The 24,498-nt window shown below is 35.8% G+C and overlaps 1 protein-coding gene across 1 annotated transcript in view; it reads right to left on the minus strand.

Moving 5' to 3' along the window:
* The window catches only part of LOC129261620 (dynein axonemal heavy chain 8-like), a 108,487-nt gene that overhangs the window by 23,929 nt on the left and 60,060 nt on the right, over positions 1-24,498 (minus strand). The window contains exons 46-68 of the mRNA XM_064100109.1: positions 23,626-23,766; positions 22,352-22,595; positions 21,949-22,091; positions 21,367-21,501; positions 19,738-19,860; positions 19,062-19,275; positions 18,664-18,770; positions 17,956-18,119; positions 14,741-14,933; positions 13,751-13,873; positions 13,188-13,318; positions 8,807-8,960; positions 8,165-8,329; positions 7,285-7,511; positions 6,757-6,979; positions 6,123-6,467; positions 5,233-5,448; positions 4,749-4,886; positions 3,488-3,615; positions 2,278-2,446; positions 1,784-1,939; positions 1,199-1,354; positions 639-728 (exon numbers count right to left, since the gene is read on the minus strand). Of these exons, the coding sequence (XP_063956179.1) occupies positions 639-728; positions 1,199-1,354; positions 1,784-1,939; positions 2,278-2,446; positions 3,488-3,615; positions 4,749-4,886; positions 5,233-5,448; positions 6,123-6,467; positions 6,757-6,979; positions 7,285-7,511; positions 8,165-8,329; positions 8,807-8,960; positions 13,188-13,318; positions 13,751-13,873; positions 14,741-14,933; positions 17,956-18,119; positions 18,664-18,770; positions 19,062-19,275; positions 19,738-19,860; positions 21,367-21,501; positions 21,949-22,091; positions 22,352-22,595; positions 23,626-23,766 (3,885 nt within the window). The remainder of the gene's footprint in view (positions 1-638; positions 729-1,198; positions 1,355-1,783; positions 1,940-2,277; positions 2,447-3,487; positions 3,616-4,748; positions 4,887-5,232; positions 5,449-6,122; positions 6,468-6,756; positions 6,980-7,284; positions 7,512-8,164; positions 8,330-8,806; positions 8,961-13,187; positions 13,319-13,750; positions 13,874-14,740; positions 14,934-17,955; positions 18,120-18,663; positions 18,771-19,061; positions 19,276-19,737; positions 19,861-21,366; positions 21,502-21,948; positions 22,092-22,351; positions 22,596-23,625; positions 23,767-24,498) is intronic.

A 24,498-nucleotide genomic window follows, 5' to 3' on the forward strand; every position in this document is an offset into this window, starting at 1 on the left:
CTACAAATTTGTTATTTGATTATTGAAGTATTCTTATGACACTTATTCTGTTTTGTACATTTATACATATGTATATATATATGTTTGTTATGTTTATTATCAGAAAATGGAAGTGAAATAAACTAAACTGAAACTGAAACTGAAGTTCTTTGTACAACCATCGAAGGAAGGACCCCTCCCAGAAAAAAAAACCTTCTAAAGAATGACCAAACCCTACAAATAATATTTAGGGTATAATTACATTCAAAACAGGATATAACACATATTAATAATGCTATCTAAGGTAGATGTAAACAGATAGGCATCATAGATGTCCAATAGAGAAGCCTGTTAAGATAGACAATGAGAGTTTCAAGAAGAGACTATGATTGTCATTTGTTGATAAGCTTCTGAAATCCTTGCATCTGATTGGCTAATAATAAAAATTTTGAACGAGAATCGTTGAGAGGTCACTTCATAAAATGCTCCCAGAAAATAACATATTCCTGATATAAAAACTATAGAATTAACCAGTGGACTACTAATATCTACAAATTTCTTAGCTTTGATATGGTGTACCACAGATTTTTGTAGCCAACAGCTAATCATAAGTACCATGATAGAAAAAAATATTGAAAATGTTGAAAAGAGCAATTTACCTCTGGTGTGTAGGTAGGGTTAGCAAGCTTGGTGGTCATGTAGAGAGTGAATCCACTCATCACATCACATTCCTTATCTCCTACTTTCACCTGACAAAAAAATGATATAACAAGTGTTCAGATGATTTAACATTATTTAGAACATCAATCGCTGAAAATGATCTCCAGCAATAGTTAACCATTGAAAGTTATTTTAAGACATATATCATGAAGGCTATCTGCCAAGAGCAAGAGTGCAAAGACTTTGACTGATGGAATTATTGACATATATGAAACACAGTAAATAAGGTAACTTTAAACTCGAAACAATAGAAAAACATGACAAAGGAATTTCATTTAGCAGCATGTGGTTATCCCACAATTTAATAGATTGTTCATGCTTTTGAAATAACTGGACTTGCTATTTAACTGACTCAATCAAGACTGAAAGTACTAAGAAAATAAAATTAACATGTTACTACATAAAAATAGATTAAATAAATGAAGAAATACTCTTTTCCCTTACTAGTATTGTTCATATAACAGAGATTAATATCTGTCTTGTAAGTTGTCTATATTACCTTGTATGTGCTGCCAGATTTGATAAAGTTCTTCTCAAGGACATTATCAAGGGCAGGATCCAACTCTTCACCAACATCTTCAATGTAAAGAGGTCTCCCAAGGGACAAGGAATCTTCAAGATGAGTTCTAAAGTATTTGTGGTTCAGCGATGTCACCTAAGGTCAAGAAAGTATTCCCATGATTTTTTAGGGAATTATGCACGGCCATTATGGACATTTAAAGACATATTTTTAGGCATAATCTCATTAAGGATAACATGGTAGAGTGCATCCATTGCAGATGATCTGGGGAGTGGTTTTTTTTTATCAATATTTTTTATCAAAAAGTTGAAAGATCTTACAACTTTCCTTGAATATGATTGGGTGAGAAGCACTGCTAATAAAACAGGACTTTTCAGATAAAATGTCAAACAAGCACTTTCACGAGACACTCCCGTGACCAATGTGTTGATGTGTTATATACCACATGCAACAGGCAATTCAAGAGTGATTCTTAGAATCTTTGTGAAACAACCCCCAGGTGATTGGCAGAATAATTGATGTAATACAATACAGCAAAAGGGAGAGCATGTATCCTATATTTACCTGGAGGCCATTATCACTCTCCCTGTTCTTGATCCATGTTTTGCCTTGACCTTGTGGATCAATCAACAGAGGATATCTAGTAGCTTTGGTCACAATGATACCGTTCTGTATGGAAAGCTCGTCATTTGGAAGACCTTGAAGATTCCATTCTCCAATCTACAACATACACAGACAGAAAACAACATTTAGTCAATATGATTTGGAATAAAATCAGATTCCAGGAACAAGGAGAGACTGTGGCTAACCATTATGAATAAATACATTGATTTCCGATCTACATTGTAGAATGTTTTGATATTTCAAACTAGCACAAAACCCAAACATGCACAGATTCTGGTTGAGATGTTTTGAGGCATTTTGGAATTTAAAGAAAAATCAGACATAAAACTTCCAGCAAATTTAATTATCGACTCAAAAACATTAAATTATTTTTCTTAATCACGCTGTTTTGCTATTTGTTGAATGCATTCTGGGAATGAATTTGATTGACTTACAGTGGGAGCATCCACCAGCATGTTAGTGACATTGAGGTTGGCTGAGAAAGGAATGCGTCTCCTTGACAGCTCTTTAGACCATTCATCCATCATCATGAGACGGAAGACTTGGTTGAATGGACCAGAGTAAGAAAGGAAACCAGTAGCAAGCAGCACATCACCAACCAGCCTATCCAGATGATCAAGAAAGAGGGAGTGAGAGAAGAAGATAAACAAGAGAGGGACAGAGGGAGAGATAAATTGAAAGATGGAGACATAATAAGTAGTTGAGAACAGCTAGTGTATTTTATTGCCTGTTGACTATTCAATTTAATTTCAACAATGATATGGTGAACATACATCATTTATTGATTTTAAATGAAATTACATTGAGGCTCATAAATGGAGGTGAGCCCCATGTCTATGCACCTAGATTTAACATGAATTTCTTTTTATTTCACAAAAAAATTTAGATGATAATGTTCCTTAAATTCTTAAGAGTAATTGAGCCAAAAATCTCATAACAGTTTGAAAGAAATTATTTTCTTGGAAAAAACCTAGGCCAGTCATTTTCACATTGAACAAAAAAATGATAACCCATGTCTGCACGCCCATTCACTTTACACACGATTCTGGGATTTTGATGATAGGCTGCATTTTGAGGCCATCACATGAAATGCCCAAATTTCATTATTTTTTCATGTATCACATGTGTAAAATTTGTGGTTGTTGCGTATCTTCTTTTAAAAGAATTGCGAAGGTATGCAAGTGCGCAGACCTGGGGGACCTTACCATATATATTAAAGGAAATAGTCTGTGTTATCGTCCAAGGTAATCCAAAATTGAGTGGTTTGAACATCCAACAAAAAGTACTTTGCTCAATTGATTTCATGTGATACTATCATCAACTGTTGACAATTTATTTTAAATCTTGATTAAACTTTTGATTAATCTTTGATAAAACTAAACCATTATATGTTGTATACTGTATTTATATTTTTCATTCATTTTTGGAATCATATTGTAAGTATCTAAACTATACCTTGATCCCTTCAGCTGGTGCTGCTAATCAGTTATATAAATAAATAAATAAATAAAAATAAATAAATAGATAAATAAATAAATATATAGATGAATATATGAAATAAATGAGTACTGTTGATACAGAGAGAATGGGAATTTACACTATTTTTCACTTGAAATACATTCTTTGATATTTATCTTGACTTGCCTATTGATCTGAGATTTGAACTCCTTGCTCTGCTGAGTCCATCTAATCTTTTCTCCCCCGAGACCATTGATGAGTGCTGATGCTGCCTGCATCTTTTTCCTACAAGACTCTGCATCATCCAACAGATCCTGTACACAAAACACAATCAAATTCATTACTCATACATGCAATCCTTTAAGTCTTCTTTGCTAAAGATACACTCATATTGCTCAAGGTTGCAATCACAAACATCTACTTTTGACAGAACTGAATTATAACAAAATCTCTAGCTAGAACACAAAGTGTTGGCAATATCCTTCTGAATGTATATCTCTCATTAAAGGACAAGTCCACCCAAACAAAAAGTTGATTTGAATTAAAAGAGAAAAATCCAACGAGCATAACACTGAAAATTTCATCAAAATCGGATGGAAAATAAGAAAGTTATGACATTTTGAAGTTTCGCTTAATTTCACATAATAGTTATATGCACATCCTGGTCAGTATGCAAATGAGGAGACTGATGACGTAGTCCACTCACTATTTCTTTTGTATTTTATTATATGAAATAAGGAATATTCTATTTTTCTCCTCATCGTCAAGTGAAAAAACAATGAATTCCTCCTGAACATGTGAAATTAGCATTGTTTAATACTATATGGTTCAGTCAAGTTGGTCCTTATTGTCAAATCTGTAAAAAATGAAATATTGTATAATTCAAACAATAAAAAACAAAAGAAATAGTGAGTGAGTGACATCATCGACTCACTCATTTGCATGTCACTGAGTTGTGCATATCACTGTTTTGTGAAAAAATAAGCTAAACTTTAAAATGCCATAACTTTCTTATTTTACATTTGATTTTGATGAAATTTTCAGCATTGTGCTAGCTTAATTTTCTCTATTTATTCAAATCAACATTGGGGTGGACTTGACCTTTAAACAATAACAAATAAAAAATAAAACAAAACCAACCCCCCCCCAAAAAAAACCAACACAAGCTAATAAATCACTAACGTGGGTGGCAAAACTGGCATGGCTCCTGACCGGCTTTCATAGCGCCACAAAAAGCCCACTGCCGACTACCACTATATACAATGTATTAAATTAGTAATCACACAAAGGCTTTACAGATAGTGTTAAAATTTCATATCTTTATAGCTAAAATTGATTTTTATGTGTAGAAACACAGGGGTTAGGGAGAAGACCCCCCCCCCCCAAAAAAAAGTTTATGCCAGGTAGTTTCCCCTGGCCAGCCAGTGATGACCTTGGAAGTAGTTACCTGCTTTTCTTTCATAGCTGCATCAAACTTGGCCTGGACTTCATCTAGTTCTCTCTGCTTTTCATCCAGCTGACCCTGAGCTTTGGCCAATTCTCTGGAAGCAACGTTCAATTTGGCCTCTTGGACTGCAAGATTGGCCTAGGCAAAAGAGCAATATGGAATATGACATCACAATGTTTTAAAATAATGATTATTCAGATTTTGTTTCGCATTTAATTCAGTTCACAAATATCTAGATTTTTTTCCTCTCTAGATAACCAACCAGTGAGTAAGAGGTAAAGAAAGAAGAGAGGGCAACTTGCTGATAATTGTTAGTGTTTTACAAGGGCAATTGGTAAAGTTTAAAAAAATAAACAGAAGCAGTTTCACTGCAAAATCCTATGTTGACAATGATGAATATACATGTAAGAAAAGAAAATTTACGGACAATACAGTCTCTTTAAAATACTCAAAGATCAAACCCAATCAAGAAGTAACCAATTACCTTCAAGGGCAAAACTTCTCTGTTGATTCCAAAAAATGTTGCCATTGCACACGTCCATGAGCACAGACCAGCAACATCTCCACACACTTTCTTGGCATTCTCAAATGAGTAGTCTTCCATGCCTAGATAAGGTTGAAGTAGCTCTACTGTCTCTGCTGTGATGGAATCCTTAGGAAAGGATTGCAGGGCATTCACAAATCCACCACCACTCATCAACTAGGAAAAAAGGAAGTACAAACAATTCATGATCATTCTTTTTCTATATCCCTCTCTGTCTCTATCTATCATTTTGTTTTCTACTGAGTATCCTTCCTTCCTCAAATTCTAGTACATCGCAATTTTTAAAAAAAATTATGTAATGACTGCCACCCTTGTATGATAATCCTTCTTGTTTAATTTTATTATAAAAATATTCATTGGAGAAATCTTTAAGCATTGTGCTTGGATCGCAACTAAAGTGTGAGCATTATTTATGATATAATCATGGTGTATCTTTCAATATTTCCGGTAAGAAAAAAATTCCTTAGAATGCTTGAACACTTATATGGCGGCTAGGCTGCAATTAAAGTGTCAAGCGCAGTAGAGTATATGCAGTTAGTTACTGCGCTTTATAAATGGTTCATATTTTTAGTATTATTAGTAAATATACTGTATTTTGGCCAATGATGCATATATCGTGTTATTACAACAAATATGTATTTTTACAAGACAATAATGTACCTTGAACATTAGAAAATGTCAGGATGTGAGAAATGTAGACTATTTTTAGAGATTCAATTATTCATAAAATCTATATAAAAATTCAACATTATCATATATCTAAAGTTACTTATGAGAATGGACTTTTGAATAAAATCACAAAATCAACGCACACTTATGCAATGACAAACCTTCAGTGATTCACTCCAAGATGGCTTAGGGCAAGGTCTCTCTGGGTCAGGGAATGCCGGGTCAAGCCTCTTTTGAAAGAGCAAGAGTGCTGCATCCATGATACGCATGATAAGATGGGGAGGTTTGGCAAGCTTTCTCACAGTGGAGATGTGGGCAGGTTTGATGGTATTGAGAGCAGACTCTGCTTCCTCTAGAGCAGGCCTGGCTGCCTCTAGCTTGCCCTCGGCTACTGATTTGTCTGCTTCAATCTCAGTCACAATGGCTTGGGCCCTGTCTTTCACAATCTGCACTGATGCTTTTACTTTCTCTGCTGCTTGGGCTGACACCGTCACTTCTGCTAACACCTTATTCAATCAAAATCAATAGAAACAATATCTATTTTAACAGTACTACGATACTGAAAAATGTATCAATCTACATGTGTCAACCTACCATGCAACTATTAAAGTAAAAAAATGTAAAATACATTTCAAATATATTATTCCCTGAGCCTTCTCAGTTTCAATTAAACTTACTTCTATTTCAAAACTTAATGGTCAACTATATGTCTCTATATTTGATAAATTGTTTTCATCCATGTATAAAACAGATATAATGAAATAATTGAGAAGAATCTCTGGCTCAACTAGTTACCTTGTCAGCCTTCTTGGAAGCAACTTCCAGTTCTTTCTCTTTGACCACCAGCTGGACGGATAGCTCTGCAACAGACTCACTAGCCTCAATAAGCTTGTCTAAACCAGTGTTCATGCGCTGAGCTAACTCTGAGATCTCAGCATATTTCTCAAGGTATATGGACTTGTAGCCATCCAAGAAGGACAAGTAAGACTTGGGAGTGACGTGGGTTTGACGGCGATACCTGGCAGAGAAAAAACAAACATGATACAACTTGTTAAAAAAAAGATATGGCCTGAAGAAGGAATATCTATTTACCCTAATAGTAAGTCATAAATAACAAGTTCTACAATAAATGTGTATTATGTGGCAGCAATGTGGGTCTTCTGCAATTTAAGAGTTAAAGAAAATATAAAGATATTTTTCAATGGTTTTCTTTGGCTTTTTTCATTCAATCCTTGATATACAATATCTAAATCTGTCTATTTTTGTGATTACCCCTATGTTCATTTGACATTAAGACCGGTATCTGAGGACTATGTGACTTGCCTTTCAAAGTATTCTATGCAGGTAGTGGCCACTCCATCGTGCACCTCCCCCATGGTCTGTACCACTTGGAGTTTGGTTTCTGCAGGACAGATGATCTCAAACTGAGATAAGAAGTGGTTAGATACTGCAATCAGGGCATCTTTGGGCCAGCGGGTGAACCAGTCCATTGTACAGCCTGAGATGAGCCCAGGGAACTTCAGGGAGCGGTTACGGAATTTCTCTCCAACCTGGCAAGGTTACAAATAAATGATAAATAATATTAATGGATTAAGCTGAAATTGAACATGCAACAAATGTAGAGAGCAACAGAACATGCAACAGAGAACATCTAACACATGTAGAGGGCAACAGAGAGCATAGGGAAAAGAAGGCCAAACTACTATCAACACTTTTATGCGGTTAAAACTGAAATCACCAACACGGTAGTGCAGACAGGTCTCTAACATAAAGAGTTACAACTATGATAATTTTGTCATAATTGAAACTACAATAGTAACAGGGCTCAGCAAACAATCACAATCAAGGTTTCCATGGTAGTTACAATAATGGCAAATTCACTATCATTGTAAGTCTCTAGGAAACTGGCCCCAGGTGTTCAGTTCATGGGTCAGCATCTTTGGAGAATTTAACACATTGCAAGATAAAAGATGATTTTTATGAATAAATGTATTCAACATGCTATTTTTTTTTTTACCTTAAAGCAGACTATTTTCCAACTATTACCATCAAAGTTTAGATGAAAATTTTGATCTCTTCAGGGTACATAATAATGTCAAATATTTATGTTTCTATCTCCATTTCACAATAATACATTATATAAATGAACTACAAGACAGCATAAAAGATTGTAATTTGTTATTAAGGATTGATCAATACTTACTGGAGAGAAACAAAGCACAATATGGAGGTTCTTGCAAGCTCTTGATATGAAGTAGTCATACAAGTTGTCATTGGTTGGAGGTCTTCTGGGAAATTCTTTCTTCATGACAGAGATCAATTCCTGTGTGATCTCATCCAACTCATCTTTAGCAAACAGGTTGGACACCTTGGTATGGCAAAGAGGGACAGAGAGGAAATTGAGAAATCACTACATGGATTCTTAACACCACACTGTCAACATTTATGCCCCTGCTATTGCCAGACAAAAAATAAATTACACACACAACAGCATCTCACTAAACTCCCGTTGCTATAAGTGCCAATAAAATTAGTCATTAATTTGATTAATATCTTTTCTTCACGTGTACATAATTATAGAAGAAATAGCATCTTTGTAGTAGACAGCCAAATCCAAATTAGACCGAAGTTGAATAAGCTGCATTTAAAAACCTTGATGTAGCCAGATGAGAAACTATTATATACAAGGGGATATAAATCATGCCTGGTAAATCAGCCCAGGCCTACATCAGCAGTTATCCCCTGGTCATGCTGGTAGTTTTCAAAATAAAATAATGAATGGATCAATTGACTAATATATGAATACATGAAGTAAACTGTGATTATTGCTTCAAGAGATCCCTACCTCTCCAGATGATAGGACATTGTTGAGGTATTCTAAGAAAGCTTCATCCTTGATTTCATTGTCAGTAAAGATGAACGTGATACCATGACCCTCTGCTCCAGCTACACGGTACAGGTACTTTAGATCATCCATCAGGTTACCAGTATTGTATGACCTAAGTATCAAATCAAAAGGGTTGTATGACCAAAAAGCGCTGAAAACACTCCCACTGGAGTATGTCTCAAAATTAGAATTTTCTGCGGACACCTAAGAAAAAGCTTGATTTTAGAGTTATGAGATAAAAATCAATCTACTTTTGGCTAGGAAGAGTTTTCTACAGGAAATGTAATACACTGCCATATTTACTGGTAAGATTGAGGTTTTTCTGAGATGCCCTCTAACTTTTTAGATACAGTGCTTCAACACAGTGAAAATAAGCATTACTCTATTTCCTGAACGTAGGGATTGTTGCACTAAAGAAAAAAAAGCACATAGTACCGTATGGGTACTAGTATTCAACCCGGCATAATTCAAAGATTTTGACATATTCCCCAAAATATTTAGAAATAGGGAATTTATCTTAATTTCATACCTTTGTTATTTCCAGGGTAATCTGTTGTCGATATTTTCTTTGTCAATCTGTCGACTGTATGCGCGGAGGATCGAATTATGCGGCGATGGCCTTTTGCACTGAATGGTACTAGTATTCAACCTAGTGAGGATTGATAGCAAATCTCAAAAGGGTTTAGATTGCTAAATTAGATCTAGATCTATGTAAGTCTCTGGCTTTGATTAATTCCCTGTTTGGTCTCATCTCAAATGGTCTAGTCCATAGTAGGATGGGACAAGGGCAGATTGTGAGACAGGGCCATCTTTCATTGCTAGGTTGAATACTAGTGCGGATGGGTTGAATACTAGTACCAAAATCCGTCGCCATATAATTCGATCACCCGCGCACACAGTCAACTGGTTGAAGAAAACAAGTGGAATGCCTCTGGCCGTCTCACCTGCATCACGCGATTCAATATAGCAGCAGTGCTGATTTTGAAAACTACTATAACTCGCACAAGATGTTCAGTGATACTTGGTTACTCTTATTTCCATGTTTTATGAACTAGACCAATACACTTATAGAGATATGATGGCAATTCAACAAATACCCCCAACGTGGCCAAAGTTCTTTGACCTTACATGACCTTTGACCTTGATCATGTGACCTGAAACTCGCACAGGATGTTCAGTGATACTTGATTACTATTATGTCCAAGTTTTATGAACTAGACCAACACACTTTCAAATTTATGGCTGTAATTCAACAAATACCCCAATTTGGCCAAAGTTCATTGACCCTAAATGACCTTTGACCTTGATCATGTGACCTGAAACTTGCACAGGGTGTTCAGTAATACTTGATTACTATTATGTCCAAGTTTCATGAATCAGATCCATAAACTTTCAAAGTTATGATGGTAATTCAACAGATACCCCCAATTCGGCCAAAGTTCATTGACCCTAAATGACCTTTGACCTTGGTCATGTGATGTGAAACTCATGCAGGATGTTCAGTGATACTTGATTAACCTTATGTATAAGTTTCATGAACTAGGTCCATATATTTTCTAAGTTATGATGACATTTCAAAAACTTAACCTTAGGTTAAGATTTTGATGTTGATTCCCCCAACATGGTCTAAGTTCATTGACCCTAAATGACCTTTGACCTTGGTCATGTGACATGAAACTCAGGCAGGATGTTCAGTAATACTTGATTAACCTTATGGCCAAGTTTCATGAACTAGGTCCATATACTTTCTAAGTTATGCTGTCATTTCAAAAACTTAACCTCAGGTTAAGATTTGGTGTTGACGCCGCCGTCGCCGCCGCCGCCGCCGCCGCCGCCGCCGCCGCCGCCGCCGTCGCCGTCGGAAAAGCGGCGCCTATAGTCTCACTCTGCTATGCAGGTGAGACAAAAATAACGGAAAAAGAATAACCAGCATTTGCTCTTGGAAATAAGACGGTCTGAGATTCAGGTAAATTCTATATTTCTATATATTTGAGGAAACTCTCCAAACGGGTTGAATACTAGTGCCCTTACGGTAGTGAGTTGAAACATGATTAAGAAAAATATTTTCTTCATAATTCAGGATGGAAATTGTCCATTCCGTAGAGCCTGTCTAAGCATTGAAGAGTCAATAAATTTAAATCTTTCATACTTCTAACTATATCATTTGTGAAATCCTTTTTTTTTCATCTGTAATTCCTTTAATACCAAAATCAATTTCAGGTAAAATTGCAAACACATCCACTCCACATGTTTCAATTTCATATTATCTACAATATATCAGTTTTAGGACATGCACCACATATTATGTAGTTATACACTTGTCAATACATATAGAAAATGTTAATGATAATCATAGTCTTTACAGAATGTAAATTCTTAGTTACTTCATAGAAGTGTTGGTAGCTCTAAAACAACTCCCTGGGCTGTGTTTCCATGAAACTGTTCATAATATTTATAATCTATGACTTTTCAAACAACTGAAATAAGGAAAGCACTTTTAAAAATTTATATTAAATATTTCTTTAATCATATTAATGCAAAATACCATTGCATTTTCAGCAATCTAATGAAAATTATTGAAAAATGCCCTAAAACTTTGTTAAAGTATCAGGCAAAAGTTAGGCAGCTTAATTGGCACTTAATTTTCCAGCCTTTCATAAATCAATTCTCAACTGTACGAGAAGATTTATGAAACAGCTCAAAGAACCAAAATATATTGTTAACAGTATCCACATTAACTCAATGAAAAGTCATAACAAGAAGAATTACCTTTTCTATTTTGCTGACCGCCCAGGAAACAAACCGAAAGTGGGTGAATTCCAACAAAGAAAAGAACACTGGAAAATTTTATCAAAACTTGATGAAAATGCAAACAAAGTAGTTAAAACTATCAAACAATGACTCTGATGATTAGTCTAAACATATGAACAACTTTCAAACCAGAAAATATTAACAAGTGGAACGCCTCTGGCAGTCTCGCCTGCATTACGCGATTTAATATAGCAGCAGTGCTAACTTTGAAAACTACTATAAAATAATCATTCATGATGGCAATTCACAATTACCCCAACATGGCCTAAGTTTATTGACCTTAACTGACCTTTGACCTTGGTTTTGTGACCTGAAACTCACAGGGGATGTTCAGTGATACTTGATTACTCTTATGTCCAAGTTTTATGAACTAGATCCATAAACTTTCAGAGTTAGGATGGTAATTGAACAAATACCCCCAACACGGCCAAAGTTCATTGACCTTAAATGACCATTGACCATGGTCATGTGACCTGAAACTCGCACAGGATATTCAGTGGTACTTGATTAATCTAATGTCTAAGTTTCATGAACTAGATCCATAAATTTTCAAAGTTATGATGGTAATTCAACAAATACCCCCAACTTGGCCAAAGAAGTTCATTGACCCTAAATGACCTTTGACCTTGGTCATGTGACCTGAAACTCAGGTAGGATGTTCACTAATACTTGATCAACTTTATGTTCAAGTTTCATGAACTAGATTCATAAATTTTCAAAGTTATGATAGTAATGCAGCAAATACCCCCAACTTGACCAAAGTTCATTGACCCTAAATGACCTTTGACCTTGGTCACGTGACCTGAAACTCAAGCAGGATGTTCACTAATACTTGATTAACCTTATGCCCAAGTTTCATGAACTAGGTCCATATACTTTTTAAGTTATGATGTTATTTAAAAAACTTAACCTTAGGTTAAGATTTTGAAAATAATTCTCCCAACATGGTCAAAGTTCATTGACCCTAAATGACCTTTGACCTTGGTCATGTGACCTGAAACTAGGTCCATATACTTCTTAAGTTTTGATGTCATTTCAAAAACTTAACCTTAGGTTAAGATTTGATGTTGACGCCGCCGCCGTCGGAAAAGCGGCACCTATAGTCTCGCTCTGCTATGCAGGCGAGACAAAAATTTAGTTCATGGCGAGTAAGATATCACCATACAATATGATGAAACATTGAAATTATGAAGACAAACAATCTCTCATTGATCATGTAACATCTTAATTACAATGCAATAATTAAAGCTGTTAAAATTGTAAAAATAAACTTGAATTAATGAACAAGTAAAATTTAATACATATATGACATACAATTCTGAATATTGATGACTGATAAATGTTTTAAAAAGGTAGAATTCTACATGATGTACTTACATACATGCATAAATAGAAGCTAAGAAACAATGAACCTGCCAGCGAGCTAAGTAAACCCCTTCAACTTAGAAATCATAAGTATGAATGCTTAAGCATCAACTATTCTGATAAATCAATAAGAAAATTGTAAAACAAGTAATACTAGACTAACCTTGTTAAGGTGATTTGAAAGATCTTGTATCCTGCGATGAAGGTAGCCAACCTAGTTAGACTTTGCTTGCCAGAACCTCCAACTCCGACTAGTAAGGCACTGCCTCTATCAGTTCGTATGATCCGAGAGATCTGAATTACAAACCAAAATCATATAAAAATACCTCCATTAATTTTTGAATGTCCTCTAATAGATATGGGGTGGTAGAAGAGATGTCAACTTTTGAAAATTAGAATGAGGGAGGATTTGCAAGTGACATAAAATTATGTGGGTGGAGCGCTTGACCCTTTAGGCTGGGGGCAAGGACCTGCCTAAGGGCCCTGGAATATCTGGGTTCCTAGACGCTCTCTGATTCAATCTAAAGCTATGTTTTTGCAAAAGTTTACGTTTAAAGAAATATAATAGTTCGTATTTGTTAAATATATGTTTACAGGAGGATTAAGGTGGTGATCATAAGAGCGGGAATTGCACCAAATTATTAGGAGCCTTACAATGAAATCGGGAGGGTCGGTACCTCTGTGGTGGTGAGAAGAGTTGAGAAAAGAATAGAGTGGTTAACTTGCCTTAACGAGATGAGTCATAGCATCCTTGAAGAAGACTAGATCCATGTGAGCACCACGTACTGCATCATTGTACATCGACATATACTGCTGCAGTTTCTCAGAGAGGAACTCCAAGTCAGGAACCTGTGGTCATCATTGATTCAAAATGAAAATCAACATTTACAATTCTATTTGATTTTCATACATCTAATTTTGTGCACATGAGACAAGATGGAATATGGTCAAAACTTGGGACAACATGACAAGTCAGAAATCAGTCTTATGCGCAGGTATCACGAGGATGCACTTCCCTTAACCTGTTGACTAAAGGCCACCGCACACCTTACGACCCGACTGGTCTACGACTGGCTTGCGACTGAGTGGGGGAGATGTGACGTCACAGATCTTGTCAGCTTGATAGTTGCAGACCGGTCAGAGACAAGTCGCAAGGAAAATCGGAAGGATTTGACATGTCGAATCCTTATGACTGGATCGCAAGCTCAATCCAACTTCCAGCCAATCAGACAGCAGAGTTGTACGACGCGTATTATGATAAACAACGCGCATACGCAGTAGTAAGCGCATTTTCTGTTGTTATGGAAAAAAGCAAAAAGCGCATGCGTGAGTCGCAGACAACGTGGTAGTCGGATCGCAAGGTGTGCGGTGTTGAGGCTTATGACCACCTTGCGATTCATCTCCCCTCACTCAGTCGCATGCCAATCGCAGACCAGTCGGGTCGTAAGGTGTGCGGTGGCCTTAATGCACTCTGTAATTATTAGGTTTTGTACAAGGACAACTCATTTGCAGTAAGCAATGGGTTAATGAAATTACAAATGATTACCAAGGCATTAATGATAACTTTAGGCTAATTACGATCAAGGCAATTTTTTTTTTGAAATTTGGACTTATATTCACAGAGCAAAAAACAATGTTAAGCATTTTTTTTCATAAACAACAAATCAAAAAAGGTAGCTGAGCGAACTGATAGTTATCATATATCTAATTAGTTACAAGTTCTGTGATCTTTGGAGCTTCCAAGTTGGCATCATCAGGCTCTTCTCCCGTTGGTTCAGGTGGTTCTCTAAGGAAGTCGACAAAGTAGGGTTCATTGGCTAGTTGGTCTACATAGCTCTTGCCCAACTGATCTAGTAAGACTTTGGATGTAGCATTCTCAAACCAATCTTTGTCTGCTTGAGTAGTGAATCTGAGGGTGGTTAGAACATTTAAAACAATAAAGACATATAATACACTTGAAAAAGGGATGGTCTTTGTGGTAGAAAATTAGAAACAAGTGGAGCGCCTCTGGCAGTCTCACCTGCATCACGCGATTCAATACAGCAGCAGTGATGACTTTGAAACTACTATAAAATAATTATTCACAAAAAAACACCATTCATATGATACAATACTACGTTCATTGTCAATAAATGACATTTGACCATGATCATGCCACCTAAGACTTGTCAATGATACTTGATTACCCGTATATCCACATTTTATAAACTATATCTATAAACTTTGAAAATTACGACAGCAATCTAATAATCACGTCCAAATGGCCACAGTTCAATGACCTTAAATGACCTTTGCCTTTGGTCATGTGACCTGGAACTCGCATGAGATGTTCAGTGATACTTGATTACTCTCATGTCCAAGTTTTATGAACTAGACCAATACACTTACAGAGTTATGATGGTAATTAAACAAATACCCCCCACTTCGCCAAGTTCATTGACCTTAAATGACCTTTGATCTTGGTCATGTGACCTAAAACTCGCACAGGAAGTTCAGTGATACTTGTTTACATGTCCAAGTTTCATGAATCAGATCCATAAACTTTCAAATTTATGATGGTAATTCAACAAATACCCCCAACTTGGCCAAAGTTCATTGACCCTAAATGACCTTTGACCTTGATCATGTGACTTGAAACTCTGGCAGGATGTTTAGTAATTACCTGATTAACCTTATGTCCAAGTTTCATGAACTAGGTCCATATATTTTCTAAGTTATGATGACAATTCAAAAACTTAACCTTAGGTAAAGATTTTGATGTTGACTCCCCCAACATGGCCAAAGTTCATTGACCCTAAATGACCTTTGACCTCGGTCATGTGACCTGAAACTCAGGCAGAATATTCAGTAATACTTGATTAACCTTATGGCCAAGTTTCATGAACTAGGTCTATATACTTTCTAAGTTATGCTGTCACTTCAAAAACTTAACCTTCGGTTAAAGTTGAATTAAGAAGGGGGTGAGTTTCCATAAATATAGGTTCTACACACAATATATAGTATATATAAGTTGTTCAAACAGATAGCATGTCACAAAAATCCTCTGCCTTCTCGATATTTTGCTTTGAAAGTCTATGAAATTAGCCACCTGTCAGAGCCCGAGAGACGAGTGTACAGAAAAGCCACTCGGAGTGTGACGTCACCGGGGGGAATTTAGTATAAGAGGTGCCTGAATGTCATACAGAAATGCTATGCAGAGAGAGAAAGATATTTTACAATTTTTTTTCAAAGCAACTCAAATCAAACAAATAGGACTGATATGTACAAATCTTTACTTTCCCTGTATAAAAAACAGTATGAATAACCATCATGAACTCTTCAATCATGATGTAAGATAGCAAACAGTGAGTTATTGAATGATATTTTCACTATTTCTCATTTATTTTATCACGATGTTCAATCAAGTGAATAGCTGGAAAGTAATTCCGGCGGCTAGCTCAGCTCTCGCTCAGCGCGCGCTGAACGCATAATACTAGTAGACACAACACCCAGGCATTGAGTGTACTGTTATGGTCTGGTACGTCGACTTAGTTCATGGCCGTGCAGCGATCCCCTGGCGTTTTTTCTTCTTTTCTTTTGTCTTTGACTCCACTTTTATATCCTCTGGATCATTTCCACTCATAGCTCATTCCACAGAACAATCTTGAACCAAACGTATTATTCTTTCTCGGCCTTCTGAGTTGTTTTCTATATTTAATTACGCTAGGGGTCACCGTCACACATACAAACGCAATTCGCAAGTGAGTTGAAGACAGAGGGATATTATAGTAATTAGTATACATATCTATGGTTGAAGACAACAAGAAAGGTATGCGGTACGGTAGCTCGACAGCTAGCTGCGCCGGAGCGGGCGGCCGGTCGGCACAAAGCAATTCCGCAACCAACTGTGTTTTTTTGCAAGAGCCGCGTTACACGCGGATAAATATGTCATAATACACGTCTGCTACGTTATCGACTGGTGAGAAGATCTCGATCAAATTTCATATTATTCACCTTGAAATTATTCCTTTAGGGTCTATGGTATCATTCTGAGGGAATTTACATATTTGGAATAATAGTACGGCCACAAATATTTTAATCATTTCCTCTTTGCAAGTTCTATGGCTCGCAGATACAACTTCAACTGCAGTTATTCCATATGAAGGCGTACGTGCATAGTACACAAAGCGGCACTGCCTTGTTTACTACACCGAGACCGAATACCCCCCGGTGACGTCACACTCAAAGAACACCCGTCTCGGTAGGCATTGCAGGAGCGAACTCAGGGAAAATGGGTAGGGATAAATCGTTCAAATTCACTATTTTGAAAAAAGAAAATGGGGGGTCGAATCACCTCTTAGTGTTTGGGGGGTTGTAAGGTTGCTATTAATGTAAATATCTCAATATTTGGAATCGTCTTCTTAATTCAACTTTAAGATTTGGTGTTGACGCCGCCGTCGCCGCCACCGTTGGAAAAGCGGCACCTATAGTCTCACTCTGCTATGCAGGTGAGACAAAAGCTGTTTTATATGGTTCAGATTGCTCAAAAGGAAATACTAATAAAAGATAATCACTATAAAGATTATCATGTGATATGCTCTTTTCTGTTTACAAAACATTTTTTTCAGTGGAAGTATAGGGGCACCTCTTTTTCATCAAATAAAAGGTGCTGCCTAACTTTCACTGTCTGATCCTTATGTTATGCTTTGTTTCAAACTATTCACAAGCATCTTTGGGTACAATATGTTAATAATTCAACATATGAATGAATCAAGTTATATATTTCTTGGGAAAACAGACAATGTAAAGCAAATATTTTTAAAGAATGTAAATATTAGCTGGTAAAGAGGATCCATAATATGAAAACCTGAAATTACCACCCTTCTTGCTAACAAAAAATGGAATTGCATTCCCCGAATAAGTAATAATTCCCTGAAATAAGCACTACCTACCTGTCAGCAATGACTCTAGTACATTCATGCTTCCATAGAGCAAGCACAGTAGCCTGGTCTGAGCACTCTTCCCTTGCAATGTGTAGCATTCCTTGCCAGATACGAGACAGATCACGAAGATTGAAGATATAGTGGAACTTTGCTGGAGTGGGAAGCATCTTCACCTAAATTGAAAAAAAGATGTTGATCAATGAAGCCATGTTAACAGACATTAGGAAAAGGCATGCCAAATTTTAGGCATGAAACATCATTGGGTTAACAAACCTTGTACATGTAATGAGCATGAAAGTAGGTAGATAAAAATAGTGTGCGCTAATGCTAGATAAATTGAATATTGACTTCTGTAATTTTTTAAAAGGGATAATGCAATAAAAACTATCAACCATCTTATAGTCTGACCCTTATTTTTATCCATTTTACTTTACTTCATGAATTGCTCAAGCCATGATAATTTTATAAAGTATTACAAATTTGTATACAAACAAGAATCAAGAAACAAGTAATTTCAATAAGGTCCCATGTAAAGGGAGTCGGACAAAAGAAATTTATTTAATTGTCCAAGACATGAAGCATTTATTCTAGACTTTGTAATATCGATAAAGTCAACAGGCATATTCCTTTGAATTGTCCTCCTTTCCTCTATACCAGGTAGAAATTAAATACTAAGTAATCCAAAATAACAAAATTAATCCATAGAGGGCAGTATACCTTGGTTTGCTGCCATAGAATTCGAGTGACAGGTACGAGCTGTTTGATCAGCTCAATGACTTCCTCATCAAATCTTGTAGGACAGAAATACCCACAGCCAATGATCCCTGCAAATCAAAATCATTGTGTTAAAGAAATGAATACACAAAATGAGGATAAAAATAGAAGAAATATAGTACACAACTACACCAATGAACACAATTAATAGTTCAAAGCTATAAAGTGTTTTTAACTAAATGAGAAAATATTCAGGGTGTATGACTACAAAAATTATGTCCTAACAATTAAATTTAATTTATTTTCTGAATAAAATTAAAGTTCTAATGGTAATAAACATTGATGGCAAAGTTACAATGAATGCTAAATGCTATGTTAAGGGAAGTTTTTCTGTCACATACCAAAGACCTTGTCAATGGAAGCATTTGAAGGAAGAGTGCAATTGAAGATAGAGAACTGTCTCTTGAGCCTTTGAGGGATGTCATTCCGACCACCACCAGGTTGGATCATGGCTCCGATGAATTGGACATCAACGATGTTGGTGAAGTCACCTGGCTTCTCCAAGCTGTACATCCCATGCATCTCCATCATCTGTCTTACAATCTCATTAGTCACCTTCAAGAAAACAAAGTGCACTTGATTATGTTTGGAGATATGTGCCTCAAGGTTATTTCTGATTTAAACTTTGGTTAGTCAACATTTGTGTTCGTTTTGATACCCATGACACTCCAATTTGCTACATGCAATAGTGAATATTGTAGGATTTCTCTATTGCTTACTAGCTAAAGAATGTGTTCCAAAATGCTCTTCTAGAATACAACATTCGTTTTGCCTTTATATGCGACAAACCCACAAAAACTGATGTTTTTAATGTGCAGCACCATATATCTCAATTTTTACCTCGCTCTCCCCATGAAGTCCTTGAGCTATGATAATTTGAGAGCTTACACCTGTATTATATAAACTAGTCAGTAGAGATGATTCTTGATGAGTCATTTCAGTAAGGTCTTGCAAAAAGGTAGTTTTACTAATACACATTTTACAGAAATTCCCTTCAGTAAAAAATAAATGAAATACCTGATCACCCCATTCATTGATAATGGGCATATTGATGTCATCAACAAAGACAGTCATCTTTCTGCCTGCTGGGGGTCCATAGGTGCTTCCCATACGCTTGTCCACGTAGCTTTCAATGGTACGCTGTCATTTAAATCAAAGAAAATAGTTTGACTATTTATCAGGATTTCCTCTACAATCAACCCTTTAAATGAGGTTAATTTGATTATAAAATATACACATTAAAAACAAGTGGAACGCCTCTGGCAGTCTGCATTAAGCAATACGCGATTCGATATAAAACAATTCTGGCAAATAAAAAAAAATTCTCTCAAACAAAATCATGCCATTGAAAATTACACATTGAAAAACTCTGGCAAAAAAATTGCCAGAGTTTTTTATGGCAAAAGTTTTATGCAACGGGCTGCAGGTCTATGGGCAGAAATGGCCTCACCATCGTCAACCGGGTGAAATGTGACAAGTGTGAAGATTGGGTTCACCTGTGTTTTTGCTGCCATCAGTTCAGGGCACTCAGTGTGTTCTTGTTGTAGTGATGAGTAATTATTTCCCTTACAGATCAACTTCTTTCTAACTTGATTATTTCTGAATTTAATTTATTTCTCCTTTATCTTTTATTCTTTTCTATCATCTAATCATCTAACACTTTCTATTTACGATCGTTTTGACATGTGGTATATCTAAAATGTTATTTTAATGCCATGCCATTTATTTAATTCATACAAAGGATACAAAGGATGGAAGTACTCTATAATCTAAGAGTAAGTTGTATTCACTCATTGATGATTCTGTCGTTTATAACTGGAATATGATATCTATGATTATTTTTAGATACCGCCATAATCATATTTAGGATTATGGTTTGTTGTTATGTTGTTGTTGATGTTATTGGTTATTGATATCCCTGTATAATCGACGATCGCTCTCTAGGCCACAGAGTTTATTAAATTCACCCATCAAGCTCCTTTTCTTGCCTGGAATTACTTGTTTCTTTATTAAACTCTGGCGTACCTCATTTGAAATGTGGAGCGTAGATAAGATAATATCTTATCTACTATTTATGGGTCAACATGTTGTAATAGAAGTATAAAATACAGAAAAAATATAATTTCCATAAAAATGTTTATATTTAACTCTTTTATGAGGGTGTAAATTGTCTTTTTTTGAGTGGTTTACAAAAATGTAATGCACAAGTTCAGAGCATCTAATGTTGTAATGATAAAAGGACACATTGAATTAAACAATAACGGATTGATCAATTGTATTGATCATTTGGTTGACATACAGGTTGATAGATTGATTGAATAATGGTTGGTTACTTGATTGAGTGGTTGGTTGATAATTGATTATTTTCTTAACTATGGATGGTTTTTTAAAGGTGTGTATTAATACAATCCACTACCACATAACCTCTTGCATTAAGTGAAAATATACAGACTCGCAGCCCTACAAATAGAATCGGTTGGAGCTACAGAGTATTGGAAAATCTGCAGATCAAACCAGCATACACAGACCATGCATGCAGTTTCATAAAATTACATTTAAATATGAGGGGAGGATTGTGTAAACAGAAGAAATAGCCTTAGCATGTGAATGGAATGAAGGAAATATGGAGGTGAAATTGAGAGTTACCTGGAACATCATAGGAATAGTTGCCGATGAGAAATTGAAGCTCTTACTGATGTGTTGATCAGGATTGTATTTAGACATGTAACCCTTGATCATGACAGTCTTGGCTGTTCCTTGTTCTCCTATTAAGAGCACAGCCTTCAAAAATAAGAGATGGCAACAAGATCAATAGATATAAAATCATACTGGGAAATTAGTAATTTCATACCAAGATATACTGACATTTCACTCACCAAAAATGGATGTGTTTTCAGCAGTCTTGTTATGCATAACAGAATTTAAACAAATTTAATAAATAAACCAAATCATTGACTAAATCCTCTGTGTTTTCTTTAGTATTTTAGTGGTGCCCTTCATGCAAATGAAAATATTCTGCTTTTTATCAGTATCATGAGCTCAAATAATATTTTGCCATACACCCAACTTACTTTTATTTCAATTGGTACCTTAACTCGGCCACTTTGGTGAGTGAAGGATGAAAATGAAGACTACCAATACATTTATCAATTATAGGAAAGGAGAATAAGTAATAAGGGATGAGGGAGAAATAATAGATACTTCTTTGATATTAAAGAAAATGCAGACCTTGTTCTGCTTGGCGATTGTATTCATGAGAAAGTTTGTGCAGACATTGTCAACATTAGGCACGAGGATGGAAGAATACTCAGGGACAGAGTCATCTGGGTAGAGATATTCCTGGACTCGGTTGGACCAGTGCTCCCAAGTTCCTAAGATTGATTAGCCAAACAGACAAAAAGACGATGAGAATATAGAAAATAAAAGTAATTGAAAACTTAAGATCTCTGACACTTAAAAACACATTTTCTCCCAAAAAATTATCATTTCCAACCATCAAAGCAATGAGAGTTGGACTACAAAACTATTATTCTTCACAGTAATAATAATAATATTCTGCTTTTATATATTACTTCATACATATGAACACTGATTATTCCTTGTAAGAAAATTCTGAAAGGACTGAACGTACCATTATTGGTCACCACATACTCAAAGATGGTGTGCCCGCTTCCTTCAGGAAGGGGAGGAAGATCCAACTTGCTTCCATGTTTCATCATGAAGTCTTGCATCTTTGCTCTGTCTTCCAGCTCCAGCAGTGCACCAATACTCCACATAACAGCAAAGATGAAGAGTTTCTCCAGGTGAGCTGCAGGCATGGTGGAGTGGTCATGCTCATCTTTCACTGGGATCAGTCCTTCCAACAAGTCAACAGCCTGATTGGGGTACAGGAATCACAATGGATATCATGTATCTACAGTAGATATTAACTTAGAGTGCATTTCTGAAATGTTATATGTATTTATTTTAATTGCCAATTTGGAATCGAAAGTAATTTCTGACTATAGCAAATAAGGTCAGGCCTCCCAACAGGTCAACCGTGTGAATGGGATAAAAGATAAATCTTTGTTTATTGCAGTATTGCATTTTGTGTATCTACAGTAGATATTAACCTATAGAGATTTGGTGAAAAATATTTGCAATTAATATCAAATTTGGAAATAACATTTCATTTTCAACAAGAGCATATCTTTTTTTTTGAGTTGGGCCTTTCAATAGGTCAACAGCCTGAATGGGATACAGGACAAACATTTGTTTAATGCAGTATTGCATTTTGTGTATCTACATTAGATGTTAACTTTATAGTATTATTGAAACAAATGTTTGCAATTGAGTGCCAATTTGGAAAAGACAGTTTAACATGAGCAAATATCTCTCTGGGATCTGTCTTTCCATTGGGTCAACAGCCTGAATGGGATACAGGGTGAATATTTGTTTACTTCAGTGCTTTGGATTTCATCTATCTACAGTAGATATTAACTTGGTGTGTGTTGTTTAAAAAAATATTTGCAACTGATTTTTCATTTGAAAATGGCTGTTTATATCAACTAGAGAAAATGAATTCATACTCTCTGTTGCAAAGGCAGACCAATAATTAATAACAAACCTGAAATTAATTAATCAAATAAAATAATGGGACCTCACTGAAATGACACAGGTGTCTTCCATTAGAAAACAGATATCCTGTATTATTGATTGAGTTTCAAATAGTTTTGTAGCTTTGGGAAAGGCACAACCAATAATAGTAATAAAAACAAAGACAAAAAACATCAAATTAACATGATCATTCAATAAGTCAAAGCAACACTAAATCAAAGCCTTTATATATTTTGTTAGCATGGAGATGACCAATATAGTATATTGGATTGGCACAACTTGCAATGGTATTTTTACAAAGTTTCTGACCTGTTTGATATAGTTACATTCCAAGGTCTCCATCTTGGGCAAGAGGTTGAGTGATGCATACTTGTAGATATCATCAAAGCATTTGTGGAACAAGCTATGTAATATGGATGCCTCTCCTGCTTGGCGCTTGTTCAACCAGCTCTGAAATGTAAAGAAAGAGTGAGAAAAAAGGGAGGGAGATGGAGGAAGAAAGGGGGGGGGGTGGGGGAGAGAGAGAGAGAGCAAGGAGGAACAAAGAAAGGGATGTCAAATATATATTGAGTACTCCCTCCCTTACCCAAGGCAAACATTTCATTTCAATTGGAAATGTCATGTAAAGCTATGAAAGAAATGAAAAGTTTGTCTTTGATGGAGGTTTCTACCTGCATCGGATAGCCTAGATAGCAATAATTATATAACAATATTGCAATCATATGCTGTCCTAAAACCTGCCACTAAGGTTTGGCAATTGTATTTTTTTGATGGTTTTGGGGTAAAATATCAATTAAAGATAATAAACACCAGTGATGTTATCCATTAAGTTGTCAGATTCGATGCATACACAGACCTTCACGTTTATAATTTCGTGGAGCTCAATAAATCGCTCTCCTTATTTTTTTGAGGAGCTCAATTGAGCTCCTCAGAATCACTCTCCGTGAGGAGCTCAAATCAATTCATTACAATATATGTATGATAAATTGTAGATTTTTCTTAACATTGTATATATATGCAATAGCTGTGTTAGCTATTAATTAATCTGTGGTGAAACTAGGCCTGGGTCACGTCAATACGTTTACAAGAGGTCGTATGCACTACTGCTAAAAAAAAAAAAAAAAAAAAAAAAATTGCTAAAATTTTACATTTTACATCTTTAAATCCATGAAATGGTCTTCT

This window comes from Lytechinus pictus, chromosome 5, assembly GCF_037042905.1.
Source record: "Lytechinus pictus isolate F3 Inbred chromosome 5, Lp3.0, whole genome shotgun sequence".
NCBI lineage: Eukaryota > Metazoa > Echinodermata > Echinoidea > Temnopleuroida > Toxopneustidae > Lytechinus > Lytechinus pictus.